The sequence below is a fragment of the Sminthopsis crassicaudata genome, chromosome 4, assembly GCF_048593235.1.
Source record: "Sminthopsis crassicaudata isolate SCR6 chromosome 4, ASM4859323v1, whole genome shotgun sequence".
In the NCBI taxonomy this organism is placed as follows: Eukaryota; Metazoa; Chordata; class Mammalia; order Dasyuromorphia; family Dasyuridae; genus Sminthopsis; species Sminthopsis crassicaudata.
The window spans coordinates 58,612,811-58,635,971 of NC_133620.1; the positions used below are offsets into that span (position 1 = coordinate 58,612,811).

Sequence of the window (23,161 nt, forward strand, 5' to 3'; positions counted from 1 at the left end):
TTAGAAGAACTGCACATGTTTAACCTATACTGGATTACTTGCTAAGAGAGGGGGTCGGGAGGGAAGGAGGGAGAACAATTTGGAATGTAAGGCTTTGCAAAGAGGAATGTTGAAAACTACTCTTGCACGTATGTTGAAAATAAAAAAGCTATTATAAAAAAATGCAAATCAGTTAGTGCTTTGACAGCTTCAAGCTTTAAAATTAGATAATTTGTCAAAGTCTTGTTTTAAAAACAAGGAGCTGTGCAGAGGAAGGACTGGGAAGAGGGAAGAAGAGGGGGAGGGGAAGAGAAGGAAGAGGAGGAGGAAGAAGGGGAACAGAAAGGGAAAGGAAGGAGGAAGAAAGGAGAGGAAGAAGGAAAGATGAGAGGAAGGGAGAAGGAAGGAGAAAGGGGGAAGGAGGCCTGCGAGAATCATAGAAGGGGGTAGGAAAGAGGGGGAATAAGAGGAGGAGGAGTATCACTGCGGGGAGACGGAAAGCCCCAGAATTAAAGGCCTAAAACAAGAATTTTGGCACGGTACGCAGAGAAGTACACTGCAAAGTCCCGCAGAGCACAACACATAGGAACGCCTACAGCGTCCAAGGTTACACTTGGAAAAGGCGGGCCGAAGGCAGCTCAAATATTAGAGGGCAAACTGACATCCCCGTCCCTTCCGGTTTCTTTGTCCCGCCCCCTTTATGTCTCTTAGAAAAAGCCTGCCAAGAAGTTCAACCTTCTTTTAAAATCCCACATGACTGTTCATATTTTGTAAGCGATAACTACATCTAAGATGAAGCTCTGCAGAAAGAAGAAAATGTAAAGGTGGCGGCGCGTGTGTGCTGCTTGAGATATTCAATCAGGCACTGACGCGGCCACCTAAAGATACCTGCCTCAGACTGACGGGGACGAGGAGAGGCTTGTGTCTCTGAATGCGGTGTGGTGATTGGCTGCGCGGATGACCCCAGCCGGCGAAGGGCCGGACGTGCTGGAGTGGTCGCGTTGGCAGCCGGGGATCCTCGAAGGCTCCGGGAGCCCTGGGAAGCCCCGGAGAGGCGCGGGCGGATGGCGCAGGGATGGGCCGGCTTCTCCGAGGAGGAGCTGCGGAGGTTGCGGCAAAACAAAGGTAACGACCGGAAGGTAGCGCAGTCCCGTCCGTCCGGAGGAGAAGAGGGGGCGGGGTCCTGTGGAACTGAGCGACTGACTCTGGGCCGAGCCCTGTTTGCAAACATTTATTAAGCTCCTACTGTGTACCAGGCACTAAGGGAGGTACACTAAGTGGATAGAGCTTCTCCTAAACTCTTGCTGGAGTCATTGAGAATGTGAGGCAAACGCTAGACATTCCTGCCCGCAGGCAGCTTACTATCAAATGAAAATGTGTACAAGCGTGAATAAAATTTATTTGAAATAAACAAACAGTGGAGGAAACTTCTCGAGATGTTTCCGCCGAGCTTTGAAGAAAGTTAGGGTTATTAAGCTCTTACTGTTTACCAGGCACGAGTAGGTATGATAGGTAGAGCTTTTATTAAGTGCTTGCTGGAAGCACTGAGCGTACAAGGCAAAACCTATACATTCCTACTATCAAAGGAAAACATAAATTTCGCATAAATAAAAAGTATATGTGAAATAAATACGTTTTTAATGACATTTTAGCGAAGCTAAGAAAAATTTAGAGTTAGTTGGCCAGTAAGTATTAAGCACCAATTAAGCACTGTGCAGAGTGCTGGGCCTAGAAGGGAGGCAAGCGGATAGCCCCTACCCTCAGGATGCTCACCATCTAACGGAGAAAGCTAACCGCAAATAAAATATAGTCTAGATAGATCGGAGATGATCTTAGAGGAAAGGCACTAGAATTAAAGGTGCCCTGTAGAAAGTGGGATTTTAACTGGGATTTAAAGGAAATCTTGTGAGAGTTTCAGGCGCCTGTATAAGGTCAGAGTGACGGGTGTAATTAAATTGAAAAAAAAAAAAAAAAGACTAGAAAAGGTAGGAATGGGATCAGATGAGGAGGGGCTTTTAATTCCAGAGGATTTTATAGTGTCTCCTGGGCGTCGGGAAAGCCACGGGAGTGTATTGAATGAGAGGATGTCATGATTGGGCCTGGAGTGATCTCGTAAGGATAGTCTATATCACTCTAGATAGAAATTGTCAAGGGCGTTCCATTAAAGAAGTTACACGGGCAAATATGGTTTGGAATCAAGAAATGAAAGTGATCACGGCCTATATATCTCAGCAGCAGGATGTCAGTATTTTTTTTTTTTTTGACTTTCTAAGTGGGCTTGCACAGTACGCAACTACAAAATCCCATCATAAAAAAAAAAAAAAAAAAAAAAAGGCTTGCCAAGGAAGCATTTATATTTTGTTTTAGAAATAATTGACAGTAATTAGGTCTTGGTGAATAAAGGAGTGACAGATCTCTGCTTTAGGAATAACATCCGGGTTATGGCAGATGGGCTGAGGGGCGGAGACAGAGTTTGGGGTTTTGTTTTTACTATAGTCCGGCCCTTCCACAGAATGAGGGACATTGAACTGGCCTCTTATTTAAAAAGTTTGAGGGCCTTGCTAAGACAGTCGTTTACAGAATCATGAGGGAGAGAAACTAGGAGACTGACTGACCAGTTGGCAAAGTTGATACTTTCAATGAAAATAGGGAAGCTAGAGAAAGAAAGGTTGGGGATGATTGTCAGTAATGGCATATGTCTGTCACAGGTCAGTGTGTCTGGAACATAAAGGTCCTGAATGAAAGGGAGGAATTCAGCATATTTTTAGTTTTTGCCTTTCATAGAAGGTTTGGGGGGACTGTAGGACCCTCAGGTCAATGCCTGTGATTTTAGTCTAGAGAATGAAAAGTAGAAGGAAATGGTAGTCATGTTAATTAGATGACGTAGATTGAATATGGAATATATGGACTAGTTAAATTTTGCTTGTTTCAAGCACTTTTTGTGTGTGTGTTGAAATATAAAAGCCATTTGCACTTCTTAAAAGTATTCAGTAAAATAGTATTGTGTGATTTGTGTAAATATATGTAACTTCATTTTTTAAATAATATCCTTTTTGTACTCTTATTTTCATAATAATGTCCTCTGATTCCCCTTAAAGAAAGAAAAAAGATTAAACTGGCCCACAAGCTATGGTCCCTGTCAGTTCTTTATTCCAAACCGTATTTACTACCATACTTTTCTAAATATAAAATTTACTCTTTTCCCCATTTCTATTGTCACATTTAATATCAAATATCAAGATATATGTTGGTTTTGTTTGGATGATTTTGTCAACAATCTATAAAATTTCTGTTTGTCAATGCAAGGATTATGAGATCCCAATCAAATAAAGCTATGATGATATTAGAGCTTGCCTGATCATTAAATGATCAGACACTGGAAACCTCCCAGGATATTTATTTGTAGTTGCCTTATTGGTGGCATCTCACAGAGATGAAATAACAGATCTTCTGGAAGTTAATCTTCATGTGGTTAAATTTCGGATTTGGCTATATGTGGAATTTTTATTGAGCACCAAAAGTGGGGCATGAGTCCTGTTTAATACAGAGCCAGAATGCTATTTTTACCACTGGATGTGCAGTGTAAGAGATTTAAAAAGATAGAAATCTAAAATTGGATTGCAAATGAAGTATTAATGCACCACCTTTTTTCTTTTTTAGTAGAAAGTGATTTATAATCTGCTACTCTCAAATGTAAAATTTTCCTTTGTATTATGCATAGATCCATTTGAGCCAGCTGATCGGCCAAAGCGTCACCCTACAAACAAAAGTCGACAACAATTACAGCGTGAAAAGGCCCTTCAGCAACAAAGCCAAAAGCTTGGACTTCAGGATGGTACATCAGTTCTTCCAGAGCAGTTGCTTTCTGCACCAAAACAGAGATCTGACCCATCTCCTGCTCTCCTCATTTCCCCTGGTAATAATGAAAAGCATCAGAGCATTGGAAATCAACAGAAAAAAGCAGGACTTGAGAATTTCTATAATGACGATAAAAAAGATGAGACTATTACTCCAAAACCAAACTGTAAATTGGAAAAAAAGAAAGTGGAATTGTTAGTAAGTCTATATAACCATGAAACCTTATTCTCTTTGTTGTTTCTTCATAATTATATTTTTAGGGAAATTTAAGCTTAATTTCTTATATGCTATAATGTATTCTGACCTAGAAATATATGAAAAAGAGAAATTATTCTTAGAACATGGAGAGCCCTTCCACTAACAGATTGGTCTGACAGTTTTCTGATCTATATAAAACCAATTACTCTTCAGTTTTCAGAATGGGCTTGCCTAGTATGGGAAAGGAGGATAAGGGCAGTAGAAAAGGCCTAAGAAAGGGGGAAAGCACAAGAGATAGATACTTTACAAGTATACTGTTTTTGCTGTATCTCATAATATAATCTCTGAAACTAAAGTTGCTAATTTATTATAAATGCAAAGCCTATAGAATTTGGTATTCTTTGACTGAAATAAGGCTTCTGATCCTCTGGACTCTAGTACTTTATGTTATATTCACTGCTTTTGTTTCTTATCTCTTTAGTTATGACTTCCTGAGGACTTGGGATGCCATTCATTTTTCTGTCTCATTTTTTCTCATCTCTTTCCAGATTATTGTTCTCATCAGATCTCTTCATGAGATTTGTTCCTTTTATGTAAAAATCCTTTACCAATTGCTTTCTGCAGGTTTTACTGACTATAAAACCAAGTGCATTAAATGTATTTTATCTTCTAAGAGCTTGAGTTTTAAGTGTATTTCAACAATACAAGTGTATTACAATACGCTTAAGAATTTGAGGAAATCTTAAGATCTCAACCTAATTTAACTTCTAGGTAAAGTGTGACTACCTTCTAATATCCTCCACAAGTAGTCATCCTGGAGCTTCATTATAAAGATGAGCTGGCACAAGAAATTTGCTACCTTCTAATGTAGTCCAATCCATATTTGAATAGCTTGAATTGTTATTTTAAAAATAAATTCTTCTGATGTCCTTTTGTTTTGTATCAGTCGTTTATGGGCATAATTATCCACCCCAGAATAGAGCCATTCTTTCTCCTAAATGTGAATAAAAATAACCAAAGGGTTATGTCTGCCAGTATATGTGTAACAGTCTATATACTACATCAGGCTTCATCCCCATTTCCCTGGATTATTGGGTTTGTCTCTTAATTGGTTTACCTATATTTGTAATTTTTTTTTTTTAAGTCTCTGTCCCCAATTGGACTTCCCTATAGATGCCAGCCAAAACAATCTTCCTAAAGCAAGGTCTAGCCACATATATCACCACTTGTCTTAAAAACTTTCAATTTCAGTTTCACCTACAGGGTCATGCAAAAGCTATGATCTAGGGTTTAAGGTTCATTGTACTTGGATACATCCCTTTCTGGCCTTCTCTCATATTATTCCCCTTTACACAGTAACTCTTTCCCAGCTAAATTAGACTACTGGTTGTTCACTGAATTCTAAATGGCAACTTCTGTTCTGCAGATTTGTTTCAGTTGTTATCCTTTGCTGAAAGTTCTACTTCCAAGAATCTTGATATTCCTTGAAGTCTTAGTTCAATTATAACCTTCCTGTGAAGCTTTCCTGATGTCATTCTCTTCCCACACCTATCTTTTTTTGTAATGATCTACTCTTTATTTACCTTGCTTTGTCAGTTCTTTTAATAGAAGATGAGCTCATTGAGAGCATATTTCATTTTTTTATCTTTATGTCCCCAACATTTTGTATATGTTAACTTGCTTATGAATATAAATTTAATTACTCTCCATCAAAGTATCTGAGCATAGATATGTATGGTCAGAGTAATTGAGTAAAGAAGGAAAACATGATATCAGTGTTGAAATCCACATGTGGAAAGCTTGGACTTGGGATAGAATCAACGAGTTTGGTTCTTTTTGAGTGAAGAGGGAGGAATTATCTTCTTTTTCAGCATTCATTTTTGTGATATATAACCAATATCCAATGGCCAATACTTTTAAACATATTTCCTTATTTGTCATATTATGCAAGAAAAATCAAACCAAAAGGGGGAAAAAAATCACAAGAAGGAAAATGCAAGCAAACAAATAAGAAAGGTGAAAATACTATGGTTCCATCCATGTTCAGTCTCTGTAGTTCTCTTTCTGGATATAGATGGCATTTTCGATCCAAAGTCTAATGGAATTGTCTTGGATAATGGCATTGTTGAGAAGAGCTAAATCTATCATAGTTGATCCCCACATAGTCTTGTTACTGTGAACAGCATTTTGGTTCTTCCCTCTTCACTCAGCATCAGTTCATGTAAAGTTTTTCAACACTTTTCTGAAATCAGCCTGCTCATTATTTCTTATAGAACAATAATATTCCATTACATTCATATGCCAGAACTTATTCAGTCATTCCCCACCTGATGGGCATCTACTCAATTTCCAGTTACTTACCACTATAGTAAAAGCTGCTACAAACATTTTTGCACATGTGGATCTTTTCCCCTTTTTTATGATCTCTTTAGTTCACAGTTCCAGTAGTAACACTGCTGGATTGAAGGGTATGCACAGTTTGGTACCCCTTTGGCCATAGTTCCAAATTACTCTCCAGAATGGTTGGGTCATTTCACAGCTCCACCAACAATGTGTTAGTGTCCCAGTTTTCCCACATCTCCTCCAACATATATTATCATCTTTTCCTGTCATCTTGACCAATCAGATAGGTGAGAAGTGGTACCCCATAGTTGTTTTAATTTACATTTCTCTGATCAATAATTTTTTAGAATATTTTTTCATTGGCTTTAATTTTTTCATCTCAAAATTGTTCATGTCCTTCGACCATTTATAAATTGGGGAATGACTTGTATTTTTATAAAGTTGAGTCAATTCTCTATATAGTTTAGAAATGAGGTCTTTAGCAGAAACACTGGATATAAAAATTGGTTCCCAGCTTTCTGCTTCCCTTCTAATCTTGATTGTGTTGGTTTTGTATGTGCAAAAACTTTTTAATTTAATGTAATTAGAATGATCCATTTTGAATTTCATAATGTTCTCTAAATCTTCTTTGGCCATAAGTAAGGAATTATCTTAATCTAGATATAACCATCTCATCATTGTAGGGCTAGAGGGAAAAGCATAACTTTAACAGTTGTTCAAATGTGCTAGGTCTGGGAAATTAACAACTTGGGAGGTGGAAAACATTTTAGGGTTTTTTCCCCTAGAGAGTTTATGTAGTGGTATGCATTTTGATAATGAAAAAGAGGTTTCTTGTTGGAACTAAAAACAAAAACCCAGTTCTTGTCTTTGCTACAGATTCTTTTCTTTTTCTTTCATCTAGCCTTTGGTCCTTAGCTGGTAGAAATATTTTTGAAAGTGAGTAAGTTTGAAAAATCACAGAATTTAGGAGTGGGAAGGAGTTTCAGCAGCTATCTAGTGTAACCTACTAAAATATGTCTGATCTGATCTTCCAAGGTCTGTTTTGAAGGTGTTTAAAAAAGGGAGAATTGCTTTCCGTGAGGTATCTAATTTTGAGAAAGTTTGCCTGATCTGGAGCCTACATTTTGTTTTTTCTGCAGCATCTCCCTCCCGCTCCTGCTTCTACACTTGAAGACTAAACAGAGCAAGTATACTTTCTCCCCAGTATGACAGTTCTTTCAATACTTAGCCGAGATAATTGCCCTCCTTATATATTCTGTTCTGCAGGCTGGCTTTTGTCAAGTTTCATGTGGCATGGCCTCAAGCTCCTGCATTGTCCTGGTTACTCTCTTCTGTGCAATCTCTAGTTCATCAGCTTCCTTCAATGGGAATTCCCAGCCTTAGGCAATATAACAGTGGGATAACTGGAACTTCTTTATTCTGGGAATTTATGCCTTCCACTGCAGCCCCAAATGACTTTAGCTTTTTGGGTTGAGTTGTCACATGCTGACTCAATGAGTACCCAGTCCAATTGATTCTTAGATCTTTTTTCAGATTATATCTCCCTAGTCTTGCATTCCCGAGGTTTTTTATACCCAATGAAAGACTTTATATTAATCTTTTGAATTTCATCTTACTAGATTCAGTCTGTGCTGTAAATTGATAGGCTCTTTGAGTTATCTGCAGATTTGCTGATTATTCCACCTAAGTCTTTATCCAAGTGATTGATAAATACTGTAAGCTGTAAACAACAAACACCTACCAGTTGCAGCTTAATATGAGGTTCCAAATCACTAACAGTCTAGCCATTCAATCATTTAGATTTCATCTGGTTCTGTAATTGTCTGGTCTACACTTCTCCTTCTGCAGAGGAAAAACATAATATACTCTTATCAGAAGCTTTGCTAAAATATAAGTAATCTACATATCATTCTTATCTACCAGTTTAGCAAACCTGTGGGGAAGGAGAAGAGGCTGTTGTGGCTAGATCTGAGTCTGGATGTGGCCACAACAGGTCTTTGGGGTCATGTTTCTTGTTCTGAATGTTCACTGACCAATCATTGCTTAATAAATATTAAGATGGCCAGAACCTTCTGTGATTGAGGACTTTATAACAGTTGAAAAAACCTAGTGAGAAGCATCTTCTTCAAGTTATTTAATTGGATTCCTTTTGCACCAGTAATCTAATGCCATCTATTAATGTCTCCACAAATGAGCTACTATACTCTGGCATCAGTTGCTTGTTCCTAGATCACACACATATTAGGAACTTAATGGCCCAATTAATTTAAACCTTTGCTTCTGATCAGCCTCTTTATTACTATCAAAATAAGATAACTAGCTGCAGATGTATTCTTGAAAACTCTTAATAGGATTCTTTAAGCTACATTTACATGACCAATTCACTTCTTTTGGAAGAGGGAAAGGGAACTGGGGAGATAGGACTCTTTTATGTAAACCCAATTTTATTCTTGGTTACTGACCAGGCAGGAAAAATCTCATTGGGAAATCCTCCAGGAAGAGCAACGACTCATGGAAGAGAAAAATAAACGAAAAAAAGCATTTTTGGCCAAAGCTATTGCAGAAAGGTAAGAAATATACCAAAGAATGATATTTGTAACCATGTAAACCTTTCTGATGGGTTTCTTGACTGCTTTACTGTATTTTCTTAATAACTGTCTCTTTAGGGGCCAGCAATGTGATTTTGTTTCCTGAATGGAATCCTGTCTTGAATGCATTCTCACTTCCTCACTATTAACAATGAGCAAATCATTTAACTTCTGTTTTCCCCACAACTCCCTAGGATTTAGTTGTGAGACTCCCAATGAGATAATATTGTAACACACTTTGCAAACCTCAAAACACTGTACAAAGGCTAGCTATTTTGTTTCAGTCAGTACTTTAAAGAAATTAATTCAGATTATTTATTGGAAGGACAGATACTGAAGCTAGAGCTTAAATACTTTGTCCATATCATGAGAAGATGGAACTCGTTGGAAAAAGACCCTGATGTTGGGAACAATTGAAGGAAAGAGGGAAAGGAGATGATAGAGAAGAAGTTGGATAGTGTCCTGGAGGTAACAAACACAAGCTTGGACAGACTTTGGGAGACAGTGGAGGACAGAATGGCCTGGAAAACTGTGGTCCATGAGAGTTCTGAAGAGTCAGACATGACTGGATGATTAAAGAACAACCAATTACTTTTATTAAGTATTCAGTTTTCCTCAGTAGAGAAATTTCTACACGAGGAGTTCCTTTTATTAGTGAAACGTCAGATCTGAGCCAAAATACCCTTACTGCCAGGTTCTTGCCTGAGTGCTTACCAGGCATAAATGAAGCTAGACAAGTGATGACTAGAACTAAGAAAGAAGATTAGCACTAAGAGTAATGTATTTGCTCATTTCACATTCATTTGCCTGAAATGTCACCTGTTTTGAAATTCTGAAGTGAACCACTTTGTCAGATGTACATTATAAACATTGAGAGCTAATGTTCATAGTTCACTAGAATCAAAATTTTAATTTATCAGTTGCTAGGAATCTTTCTAAAATGTATTATATGATCAAAGATGCAAATTAAAACAACTTTTTAGGTATCACATTCATGAAACTGGAAAAAATATTTAAAAAATGATAAAACACTACTGGTAGGTTGTAGAGACGTTTATTTTGAGGGGGTTGTGCATTTACACTATGTCTGGCGGGATGCAGTAAAAGTTTATGAATCATACCCTTGATACAGTAGTTTGTTTGGAAGCCTTCATGTAGAGGATCAGACTTTCTATAACCTCAATCTCTTACAACCAAAATTCTAAAGTAAAAAAAAATCTTAATTATGTGCCAAAGACTTTGTACTTTATTCTGATTGCCCTCACTCACATCTTAATTCAAATACAGATCTTAATAAGGATAATAAAATATCCTAAAAGAATAATAGGAAAACAACCCAGAAAGAGTTAGCTACTCAAAAGATGTACATCATAGCATTTTGGGAATTCTTTAAAAAAAAAAAAAAAAAATAGAAGCAACATAAATGTACCAAAAAGGGGAATGGTTAAATGAATTCTTATTCATCCGTGTAATGACATACCATAATGCAATTAAGACTGAGAATGAGGATCATAAAGAAATTTGGAACAAAATTGTGAACAACATAAGTGAAAAAAGATTAGACTCAGAAGTAGAGAATGTTTTAGACTCTGTCACCAGTGGACAAGCAGAGTTCTGATAGCAGACAAAAAGTAGATTTTTGTGTGGAAATTAATTTAATTGTAAATAGTCAAAAAAGTTTAATGTATTTCTTTCATGCTCATTATTTTGTTCAAGATAAATCATTTAACTATAAAAGGGCTTATACAGTTCCAAGGATATTAATAACAATTTAAGTTTTTCATGATGACTTAGAATCATTCTGATGATGCCCATTAAAGTATATGCAGAATTCAGTACACGTTTTAATTTTTCTGTGCCTTCCATCAGTATTTATATGTTTTATTATAGTTAATACACATGCATCTTCCACTCTCATCACTTTTTCTGTCTTGATGCTCCTGAGTTGTGAGCTGGGAAACCAGTTTACTGAGCTTATTAAGATCTGTATTTGAATTAAGATGTGAATGAGGGCAATCAGAATAAAGTACAAGGTCATTGGTACATAATTAAAATTATTTCTTTTTTAGAATTTTGGTTGTGAGAGATTGAGGTTATAGAAAGTCTGATACTCTACATGAAGGCCCCAAACAGTGGAAAATCTTGGGTCTTTTTATGAGACATAAAGGGGCATGATTCTTTTGTTATATCTCAGAAAAAGAAATAAGATTTTTAAAATCTTTTTCCTCTTTACTCCAAATGAGTAAATACACAACTATGTTCTAGACTCATCTAAAAATTGTCTAATTCAATTCTAATGAATATGACTTTCAATAATTAGTAAGTAAGGACAAGAGAAAATGGACTTGTGAACAGGAAGGAGAATTTTGGTTGCAAATTGAGATATTTTTGACTTGTGTAAATAAAAATATAGAATTATATCCTTATATCATCTTGAAGAAATTAGGAATTTCTCAGGAAGGCTTTATGAAAAAGGAATGTATTTACAAGTATTTGCTATACAATTTGCCCTGAGCCTGTGATGTACGATGACAGGAAGAAACCCCTGATGCATTTGTAGCCTGGAGAACTGTGTCCAAATACTGGCTTTCATTACACTTACAGGACCCTTCCCGGTGTGAACGTTCACTTCCTCTTTAATCAGAGGTGGTCACAGGGGGTTACTCTGCTTCCTTCCTCAACCTGAAAGCATCATACAAATGTGCTTTGCTAGATTACTATGAGGATGTTATCTAGAATTAACTTTCTGTTTCCCACTGCTTAGATCCAAGAGGACTCAGGCAGAAACCATAAAATTACAGCGGATCCAGAAGGAGCTGCAAGCTTTAGATGACATGGTGTCAGCTGATATTGGAATCTTAAGGAATCGAATTGATCAGGCAAGCTTGGATTATTCCTATGCTCGGTAAGCATTTGGGGAAATTTGTATGGAAAAAAAAAAGTATTGAAACTTATTTTTATTGATGGATCTGATACTTATGTGTGGTTTTTGTTTTTGTTTTTGTTTTTCTGAGGCAGTCAGGGTGAAGTGACAATCAGGGTCACACAACTAATACATGTCTGAGACTAAATTTGAACTCAGGTCCTCCTGATTCCAGGGCCAGTGTTCTACTGTACCCTGTGCCATCTGCTTTCCTTTCCCTTCTTTTTTCAGGGGAGATGGGGGAGAATAGAATTTTTTTAATATGAGTTTTTTTCTTAAAATATGTGTTTTTTTCTCTTGGAAACTTGAAACTGAAACATTTTCTCCCAAAACAGTTTTACTCTTTTCTTCTCAGTCTATACTACATAAATTGTTTTGATATCATCATGTTCCTTGGTTTCAGACATTGGGATTTTTTTTTGTTTTGTTTTGTCTTTTAAAGAAAGAAAATATTGTAGTATAATTATAAAATGAACATAACACATGTAAAAAATTACACGGACTTTGCAAACAGATAAAAGAGTATAAAATTAAATCCAATTTTGGGGGTCTTCCATTCGTTTCAGCATTGCTTTAATCATTCTGGTTTGTCTCTTTTCACAAGGGAGTTCTGTGCAAATGATTCAATTGTGCATCATTCTCTGTAACACTAGAAATCAATCAGAATGCCTCATTAGTCCAGGGTAAACCACAGCATCAGAATGTTTATATAACAATTTAATAAAGCGGAAATACTTGGTTGTGGTTTTCAATTCACTGTTCAGTGTTTAAGAAAGAGCCTTGTGGTTCTCCCTTTGACTTTTTTGTTTGCTTACTACGTGCCATTGGATGTCTTGAGTTGACTTTGTTAATTAACTTCTTCAGGGAATATCAGTAGGATAACTAGAGATTAAAAATTCAGTGCAACAAATATTTATTAAGTGCCTACTAGGTGCCAGACACTGAGAATACAAAGATCAAAATAAAAATGTCTGCCCTCAAGAAACTTACAATTACATGGATAGAAGCAACCAGCACACTGATAAATTATACATAAGGTACATAAATTATATTGGATGGAGAGGATCAGGTCAGCCTCATGTAAGAAATGGCTCTTGAGCTGAGTCTTCAACGATGAGATGTATTCTGCCAGGAGGTGAAGAAGGAGCGTACAAAGCTTGCAGGTGGGAGACAGCCTAGCTAAAGGCTTGGGGGTTTGAGGGTCTACAGACGGGCCAGAAGGCAGAGCATGTGAGGAGGAGTATGTAGAACACCTGGAGCCAACTGGGGAAGACTTGCTCCAAACAGCCGTCTTTTTTATCCTCGAGGCCAGAGGAGGCCGCTCAGACTTGGGGGCATAAGAGGGAGGGGTCAGTGTCACTGTGGCAGCTGTGTGGGAATGGTCTGCAGCCAGAGGAGGCCGTAGTGGGTGCCAGCTCCAGGCGTTGTGGGGGCCCTGACCCCACCTTCTCTGGTGGAGGGACCGCTGCCTCTCAGCCTGTGGGTGATGTCCGGGAGCATGGTGGAGGGAAGGGTCTAGCAGGAAAGGTAGTAAGTTCTGTTTTGGTGCCTCCAAACCATGGAGCTGGAAATAGCCAGGAAGTGTTTGATAGTAAAGGACCAGCCATACGCTCCCAAGTCTTCTGCTTGAAGGTGATGGTAGAACCTGTGAGAAGTCACCGAGAGTGTGAGGAGAGAACCTTGAAGTGAGCACATTTAGGAGCAAGGCTCAGATCAGAGAGCAAGTGAAGGAGGAGAACCATCAAATGAGCAATGTCACAAAAATCCAGGGAGAAGAATGTCCAATAGATAGGTGTGTTGTCTAAAGCACTTGGCAAACCTTAGCATACCTTAGAACACAGATCATGAATATTTTTATCAAGGAGCAAGAAACGGCAGATACTTTAACTGAAAAAAGACCATCATCCCAGAGGAAGTGACTTCAGCAGAATCCAAATTTCAAGGAAGTGAGAAGAGAGGAGTGCAGAAGGAGATTCAGTGAGTGCTGATAGCTTTTTATTCCCCTAGGAATTTGCCTGTGAAAAGGATAAGAGAAAAATAGAATGGCAGTTTGAAGAGGTAGTAATGTCAGTGAAGATATCTTTTGTTTTTATTTTTTTAAAGAGTGGAAGAACTTTTTGCATGCTTGTAGGCAAAAGAGAAGGAGCTGGTGGATTGGAAGAGAATGAAAATTAGACAGTGGATATTTTTCAGGCAAGCTTATGGAAAGGAATGGGAGTTGATGAGGTCAGGTGATAACCAGAAGTATTGATGTCCACAAATCTCTGTTAAAAGATGATGGAGAGGGGCAGCTAGGTGGCGCAGTGGATAGAGCACCACCCCTGAATTCAGGAGGACCCAAGTTCAAATTTGGTCTCAGACACTTAACACTTCCTAGCTGTGTGACCCTGGGCAAGTCACTTAACCCCAGCCTCAGGAAAAAATAAAAAAAAATAAAAGATAATGGAGAAAGAAGCCAATATTGCCTCACAAAGTGACTCTAAGCCTTGTTATTTTGTACTTTGAAGCTAATAAGTCTGCTAAATTTTTGCATGTGATTATAGCCTTTATATAATATTTCAGTTTACTTATTCACTTGAACTGGACCTATGATTTAATTTAATTGATGGAGGAAATTTCCATTGCAAACTGTCTTGCAGTTTATGGTCTTGGATGGTTGCCTGGGGTCACTAAAAGGTTAACTGATTCTTGGGCTCAGAAGTGGGACTTGAATTCAGCACTCCTTGAGTTTGAGACAAGCTCTTTATATTCTATGCTGCAAAATATTGTCATATTATTAGATGTAATTAGTTACTGTATCACCAAAAAAAATTCTATATTGTGCTTTAAGACCTTCTTCTGAAAACTATATGTGAAAAGAATGTCATGCGTATTTAACATTAACATTGTAGAAATTTCATAGTTCTAGTTTTTGGGCAAATCACAATAAAAGAGAGGCAATGTCCCCATAAATGTTCTTTTAAAAATATTCCTAATTTCTGTATTGCCAGTTGATTTTGCCATGAAGTAAAATACTGAAGGCACAAACAAGGAATTCCTATTTAAGTGCCTGCTATTTGCAAAACAATGAGGGTGGTAAGGGGCATCAACATTTATATTGCCAGGGTGTACATAGTGCTTTTTACAAATATTATGTTACTTGATCCTCACAGCAATTCTAGGAGGTAGATACTGTTTTTATCCCTATTTGACAATTTAAGAAACTGAGGCAAATAAGTGACTTCCAGTAAAATTTATGAACTCAGGTCTTCCTGACTCTAGGACTGCTTTATCCACTGAGCTGTCTAACTGCCACTGAGCATATGGAAGGAGAGGTTCATTTTGTTTTGTTTTATTCATATTTGTGATAAATATACAAGAGAGGTATAAATACTATAAAAATTCAGAGGGGAGACATCTCTTATTCCTAGGAGGTAATATTTGAAGAGGTCTTTAAAGGATACATTTTATAGCTTTAATAGAGGAGAGGAGAGAAAATTCCAGGCTTAGAGGGTCCATCTAATAAATTTGTAGTATGTAGACTTTAAACTTTACAGGATATTTTGCATATATTATTGCATTTGAGCTTCATAACTTTCTTGTAAAATGTTATCTGTTTTACGGATAAGAGAATTGAGGCTGAAAGAGATTAAATGACTTAACCATGCTCACAAAGCTAATAGATTTTGGAGATGGATTTAGATTTTTGTGTTTTTTTTGTTTTTTTTTTAATTTTTAATTCAGGAAAAATCTCCCTTCCTTCTGTCTTCATTACTTCTTCAAATGAGGGCAGAACTCCTTGCTGTAAGCATGTGTAGTCAAGCAGAGCAAATGTTCCCATTGGCCATTTTCCCTCTGCCTCCCTTTCCCCAGTATGTTTCATTTTGCACTTAGACATCTCTCCTTCAGGTTGTAGGTGACTTCTTTTGTCATTAATCCTTCAAAATCATAGTTGGTGTTATGCTGATCTGAGGTCCAAAGGCTTTCAAAATTGTTCAACTTTACAGTATTATGTTGATGTAAATCATTCATCTGGTTCTTCTCACTTTATTTTTCATCAGTTCATGCAAGTCTTCTTAGGTTTTTCTGAAACCATCCTTTTCATCATTTCTTAAAGCTCAGCAGTATTCTGTCACATTCATATATACATATATACATTCAACCATTTTCCTCTGCAGGATTACATTCAGTTTTGCTAGTCAATAAATAGAGAAGGGCAAAACTGCATCTGAATTTTGTTGGGAAGCAGAAAGAAAAGGGGGTTGATAGTTTTGTTAGTCCCCTGTCTGGGAAAAGAGTGAGTGAGAGAGACTGAGAGAGTGGAAGTGGAGAGAAAGTTTTGGGGGCTGATTGCCATCTAAGGCCTCCTCAAATTACTTGCCCAGGAAAGGGCAGGAGCAAGAGTTGAGGGTGGAAAAGGGAGTATTTTTCATTGTGTACCTTTACTGCACAATACCTACAAATAATAATCTTGGTAGTCAGAAAGATGGAATGAACTATTTTGTTGACTCTTTCCTAGGGCAACTGAGGAAGGGGAATTTTGTAATATTGGTAATCCAGGAAGGAGAACATTACAGAATACTTTGGCTGAAGTATATGCTTTGCCTACAATAGGGAGTCAGTAGACTGAAAGCCAGTAGTCAGTTTTTTGTACTACTTATGAACCAAGAATGTATTGGAGTTTGTTTTTGTTTTGGGTTTTGTTTTGTTTTGTTTTTTACATTTTAAATACGATTTTATATTAAAATGTAAAAACCATGCTTATCTTTGGGACCTTCTATGACTGGGAATTGGGGTGAGTTAATGTGCATATCTTCTTCCACTGACCAAGTGAAAGGGAAAAATTCCAAGATAAGGAAGCTTGAAGCCTGGGTGACTGAATTTGCTGGTAGTAAATTTTTCTTTGAGGCAACTATATGGCTCAATGGATAGCACCTGACCTGGATCAGGAAGATCTGAGTGCAAATGTGGCTTCACTCACTAGCTATGTGACTCCCAACAGTCACTTACTCTCTGTTTTCCTTAATCCATTGAAGAAGGAAATGTGCCCACCAGTGTCTGTACCAAGAAAACCCCATGAATAACATTGGCATGCTGTGGTTCAGAATCCCAGAGTCAGACACTACCAAGCAACAACAAACTTTTATTAATTGTCTCTAATTTCATATAAAGTCAAGTACTTAGACCAGACAGTGACAGAATTTATGACTATAACCTAGAATTCTAATGAATGGTCTTAAAACCCTATTCTTGAAAGCTGGATCTGTGTTATTGAGAATTAATATGCTTCTTGTATCACATTATTCACGTTTATATCATGTTTTATTTATCAGAGTCCTCCCAATTCTTCAAGGCTCAGCATACCTTCTGTGCAAAGCCTTGTCTCATCACCACAGCCAGAAGAGATATCCCCCTAGGGGGATGAGAGTATGACCAACTCATGTTAGGTCTTTGTTTGTATCTGACCTTCCAAAGGTTAGCATCTACCTTTTGTTAATGACCTCTCCAGCACCCTCAGAACATCCTCAGATGGTTGCATGGTTATTCTTTGGTTCATCAGGCAGATTTTAAAAAATGGCTTTTATGAACAATCATCTATTTCTCCTTTTTATATATGCCATTTTGCTGGGGTTTTTTTTCTTCCACTAATGAAGCTCTTAGCTTTTGTAATACAGAAGTGTAATGTCATATATGAACTAGGATCCATAAACCCATAGTGGTTTTTTTCTCCAGTCATCGCACTCAGTTTGAGAGCTTTCCTAAGACAGTCTGTCAGCATCTTAATAACTTGTGTTACTAAAGGTAATAGAGTAGATGATTTCTAAAAAGGAAGTCCTGGTAGTCTCTGGTTAGGGCATCATTTAACATGGATTTCCCTTCACAATAATAAAATCATGGTATTATGGTTTAGGAAAAATACATACATGCCTAAAAATTAAAATTTTAATATTAGTTATTGTGAGTTCACAAGTATTTAAGCCAAGTACTGGTAATACAAGTATAAATAAGGAACCAATATGTACTTATCTTCTAATTCTTTTTTGTACCTAAAATGATTTACAGTGTGTTCATTTATTTTATTTCAGCTTGGTCTGTTACTTGGTAAAAGAGAAAAACAGGAGAATTAACTGTTTTTCAGTCTCACACAATAGTTATTTTTCTAAAGGACTCTCTGGATATTTCATTTTACACACACATACACACACACACACACACACACACACACATTATGAATTTTCTCTTCATGAAGTACAAGAGCTTTGAATTAATTCTCTGTAGGCCTGTGCAGTTCTCAAGGTCCCTTTACTTCTGTTTCTCTGTGAGCTGGTGGCATCCATCAGCCAAAGGCAGTATATAGAGATTTACTAGTTTTGCTTGTGAATCCTGTATGTATAGTAATGTTCCCATATAGCTTCATATTCTGCAGGTAAATCAGTGAAATGTTTGTATATAGTTTATTTTAAAACCAGACACATAGTTCTTATATAGATACTTATCTGTATTTTAAATATCAATTAATATTAGTGTTATTTTGCTTTTCCCAGAGTCATTTAAGCAATACCAAAGCAGTTTGATGGTTTACTTCAGAGAAAAGGCAAACAGTATGAAAAACAATGAATAAAATTGAAGATACAACTACTGAATTACTTTAGATAAGCTTTGAAATCATTGAAGAGGATGAATTACTTTGAAAAATTAATGCTAAATAACTGTATGGACATGTTTACATATATCGTATTTAGCATTTACTTTAACATATGTAACATGTATTGGTCAACCTGCCATCTGGGGGGGGAGGGAGTGAGGGGAAGGAGGGCAAAAATTGGAACAAAAGGTTTTGCAATTGTCAGTGCTGAAAAATTACCCATGCATATATTTTGCAAATAAAAAGCTGTAATAAAAAAATTTTTAAAAAAGAAAAATTAATGCTAGAATCTGCAGCATTATTTTGGTGTTCATGAAGCTTGAAGGGTTTTTGGTTTTTAGTAATAATTTCATGTAATATATTTTACATGTAATATTTATAAATCTTATATGATGGCTTCATGTATTGTCATCCACCAGACCTTGGAGTTTGGAAACCTTCAGTTTTGGTTCCAGTACTACCATTGCTAGGGCCTATGCCTCTGGGCATGACTTGGCTGTCTTAATTTCTTCAACTATTAAAAAAAAAAAATTGGATATGATAGTGCATCTTACACTTATGTCATGGTAAAGTTATTAGGAGAACAAGTGAGATAAGTTTTTTTTTTCTTTATGTTTTATCTCATTTGGATAGAAAATATGATAGCATGATAGCATACTAACCCTGCATATTAAGTTTTTGGAAGGTTTTAGATTGTTTTTAAAAAATGTATTGGCTTCTAAAATTTTAATTGGGTTGATCAATCTTATACTTCTTTTTTTTTTTCTATTTTCTTATATGTCTCTTATCTCCTCACTTGTACCTCTTCCTGTGCTCTGTGGCCTCTGACCCTTATTAAAACCTTTCCTAATCTAGATACAGATATCTACCCTTTTCATCTCTTTTGTTTGCCGTTCACAAACAGTCCCCATACTTACATTCAGGAACCCTGAAAAAGTCTTCACAAATTGTAGTGACAACAGAGAAATGCTGTAACAACACCAACAGAAAGAGGAAGGAAGATGGAGGTACAGGAAGATTCCATTAATCATATATTAATTCTAGTGCTTTTTGCAACTTATAGACCCATTTGTCTACCATTTAGTTTTTTTTCTCCACTCCCTCCTAGGCAGAGTAGCTCTGATGCCTGTGGCTGTTCATTCTCATCCCATTTTGAGTTGATTGTGTTGATTTCAGGATCTTCCCCCACTCCACTATAGAGCCCATCAGCTCATCTTTGTCCATGTGCTTGCAGGAAACGATTTGACAAGGCAGAAGCTGAGTATGTGGCTGCAAAGCTGGACCTCCAGCGGAAGACAGAGATCAAAGAGCACCTCACGGAACACCTCTGCACCATCATTCAGCAGAACGAGCTCCGCAAGGCCCGCAAGCTGGAGGCACTGATGCAGCAGCTGGAAATGGAAGCTGATGAGGAGAGTCTAGAGCTGGAGATTGAGGTGGAGAAACTGCTGCAGCAGCAAGAAGAAGAAGGGAAAAAGCAGGCTGCCCTTGCAGAGGAGGTGCAGAAGCCATCTAAGAATGGTGTCTCCCTAGGAATGGCGGACAAGGGGAACCAGGCTGCAGAAGCAGCTGTTGGGCCACGGGTGGAGGGCCAAGACACAAAGGCAGAATCCAGGGCCTGTTCAGACTCAGGCAGAACAGAGCAGGAAGGGAGAGCTGCTGTAGACACACTCCCCATCAGTCAGGCCTCCTGAAGGGCCCCCAGGACTCCCTGACTCCCTGGAATTTCTAGTAAAACCCCACATAAAGCCAGGCTGGTATAATTTTGAGTCCACTTGTGAAGTGCCAAGTAATACTAATTGCATTTTTATTGTGAAGCATGAATGTACTTAGTCGTGTCCTTTGTCTGGGCCATATGCGTGGGCCTGAATTTAGTCATCTTCAGTCTACTTTGTGCTACTGCTACTGCCCACAAGAGACCATTCAATGGAGCAGCTTAGCCGCTCAGCTCAGTTCCCCCAGGGACCATGTTTTCTCATCTTCATCCAGGCCATTTTCTGCAGGTGCTCACCCTCCCCCAGTCCACCTGATTTTAACCTCTTTGTCAGAGAACTATAATTAAAGCACTACCATTAGTATATCTGAGGTATGTTACTGAGCTGCTCTATTGTTCCCCTAACTCTCTTTGGAACTTTCCTGAGCATAACCAGCTTCCCAGTCCACCCCTCCCCAATACATGTTATTTCCCACATTAAAATATAAGCTCTTTGAACCTTTCACTAGAATGTTTAGCAGTATTGTAAATGCTTTTCATTCATTCACCATTTACTCACCATCTCAAAAGACTTATTTGAAAAATGCAGAAAACAAACTATGTTGCTAGAATTTTAACTTTCCTGTTCTTAAAATTATTTTTCTGATGCCCATTAAAAAAATAAAATAAAATAAACTTAGAAATAACTTTCATTGTAGTACCTTACCTGAACTGTATTAAATTTTGCTGGGAAAATTTGGTGGTAGTTCTTCATTGCCATAGGGTTTTTATTTGTTTGGGAGGGAGTGATATGTTAAGAAAGCATCTGTTTCTCTTTTTTACTATTGTGTTCCCTCTTCTAAATAGGCTCATTGTTGAATGCCTCATCTGGACTACAGCAAATGTGTTAAACGTTCCTCAAGAGGTGCATATTTGAGCTATTATACTGTTGACTTACATTCATTTTATAAATCACAATGGATAAATCACATGAGTTTAGGGCATTGGGTTGTTACCCCATAAAATTATTTGAAGACTTTGAAAGTACTGTATACAAAGCAGTAGATTTCTCCTGTTAATGTTAACATTGCTTCAGTTGTCCAAATTCAGAAGAACACTTAGCTGTCTTATAAGAATGAAAATGTTATTTAATAAGATGAATCAGGGAATAACTCAGTACATTATTGCTTTTTGTGATCAAAAATTTTTGTTACTTTTTTTCTCAATTTGCTTTGTGTGTTGGAAGTAAATTAACTTAAATAATAAAACAAAATTTTAAATTCTATAGCTAATATTGATTTGCTATTACTTTAATAGTTTTTCCATTACTGCTAATTTGTTTGGCCAATATGTTTTTACTTTGTAAAACTTTTATGTAAATAAATGCTACAGTCTCATCAGAATACCTAAACTAGGGTTTGGATTCAATTATAATCTATATGTCACATACCCTAAGAAGTGTAAAGATTTCTAAACAAGTCATTTGAAATGGGAACGAAAATGTGCAATATTAATAACTTCTCAGAAAAATTTAGGAATCTCTTATTTAATGTATGAACTGATGGGTTGAAGTGTCGCTTTATTGTCACTTTGTACTCCTGTGTACGGAGCTATATGTTTGCATATTATTCAGTATGATTGGGAAAACCAGTATTGTTACTGTCAATCTTCAAAATCTCAAACATGTTAGTAAACAGTTGCATTTAAGTTTATGAATTGTATGCATAAAATTGAAATCTTCAGTGTCCTAGTTAATCATATTTTTCTAAGAAATAAACAAATCAGATGAATTTATTCCATTATTTCTTGTCTGCATTGGAAAGCTTATTTGAAAATATGTGTTGGGTAAGTAATTCATAAGAAGTGTGCCCCAATATTTCCCTGCCTTAATGTGTGGTACAAATAATCATCACTTGCTTTTCCTTTACTTACTACTGGGAAAGAGAACTCATTTTACTGAGACTAGAATGTTGGTTTCACAGTTACATGCTAGCTAAAACTTAATTTAAGTGCTTCCCCAATAAGGAACACAAGAGGGGAAAAAAAAAAAAAAAAAAAAAAAAGGGATAGTTACCTCTAGCCTGTGTTGTATAGTGACCTTAGCGCTGGCACTGTAATCCTAGGTTAAGTCTTTTATTTTTTTTTAACGGGATTTCTCTTTCCTCATCTGTAGGGTGGGGATAATGATGCTAACACTACCTATTTCAGTTGTTGATAACTACAACAGGCTGTCTGGCTTTAAATCTGAAGTGCTGATTACTGTTCCTGATGTGAAATGACCAGAAGTTCAGGCAGTAAAATTCACTACTTTCCTTAAAGCTGATTTTTACGGTGTGTGGTGACTTTTCGGAAGTTTCTTGTGAACTGCTTTCTGATATGACTGCAAAAGGATAAATTATATTACACTGAAGCTTATACTTTTGGAATAATCCCTTCTTGATTTTCCCAAAAAGGAACATTATTATGTTTAGAAGGATGGCACCTGTTTAGCCTATATTTAGCTGTTTGGGGTGGAGGAGGGAGGAAGGGAGAAAAATTTGGAAAACAATTTTGCAAGGATGAATATTGAAAAGTATGCATGTATTTTGAAAATAAAAAGCTATTAATTTTTTTAAATAAAAGGGGTTTTATAGTTAGGCTTAAGATCTGATAACTATAGGGGCTAGAAGGAACTTGAAAAGTCATCTAGTTCAGTCTTTTTATCTTTAGAAAGAGGAGACTTACAAAGGTCTAAAGACACACAGCAGAAGCAGAGCCAGAATTTGAACCTACGATTTAGGACTTAAGTTTAGCTGTTTTTCTACCCTAGTATATGACTGGTAACACATGCAGTCAAATCCTACTGCACTCTGATTTTTGCAAAGTTGGTTGTTATGGGTCTAATCCTTTGGAGAAACAAGAATAGAGAGAAATGGGTCCAGATAAGGAACTTTTAATAGTAAGGCTCCTACCTC

General features: G+C 37.0%; 1 protein-coding gene across 5 annotated transcripts; it reads left to right on the forward strand.

Annotated features, from left to right (window-relative positions):
• Positions 1-894: 894 nt before the first annotated feature.
• GORAB (golgin, RAB6 interacting) lies at positions 895-21,997 on the forward strand. Of its 5 annotated transcripts, none has more exons than XM_074308325.1 (5): positions 908-1,104; positions 3,701-4,035; positions 8,839-8,945; positions 11,731-11,871; positions 19,749-21,997. In XM_074308325.1, the coding sequence occupies exons 1-5, from the start codon at positions 1,044-1,046 to the stop codon at positions 20,206-20,208; spliced, it is 1,104 nt and encodes a 367-aa protein (XP_074164426.1). In that variant the 5' UTR covers positions 908-1,043; the 3' UTR covers positions 20,209-21,997. The 5 variants fall into 5 exon arrangements, with proteins under 5 accessions (XP_074164430.1, XP_074164426.1, XP_074164427.1 ...); XM_074308326.1 differs by having other exon boundaries at positions 911-1,104; positions 3,701-4,031; positions 8,844-8,945; XM_074308327.1 differs by having other exon boundaries at positions 923-1,104; positions 8,844-8,945.
• Positions 21,998-23,161: the final 1,164 nt, after the last annotated feature.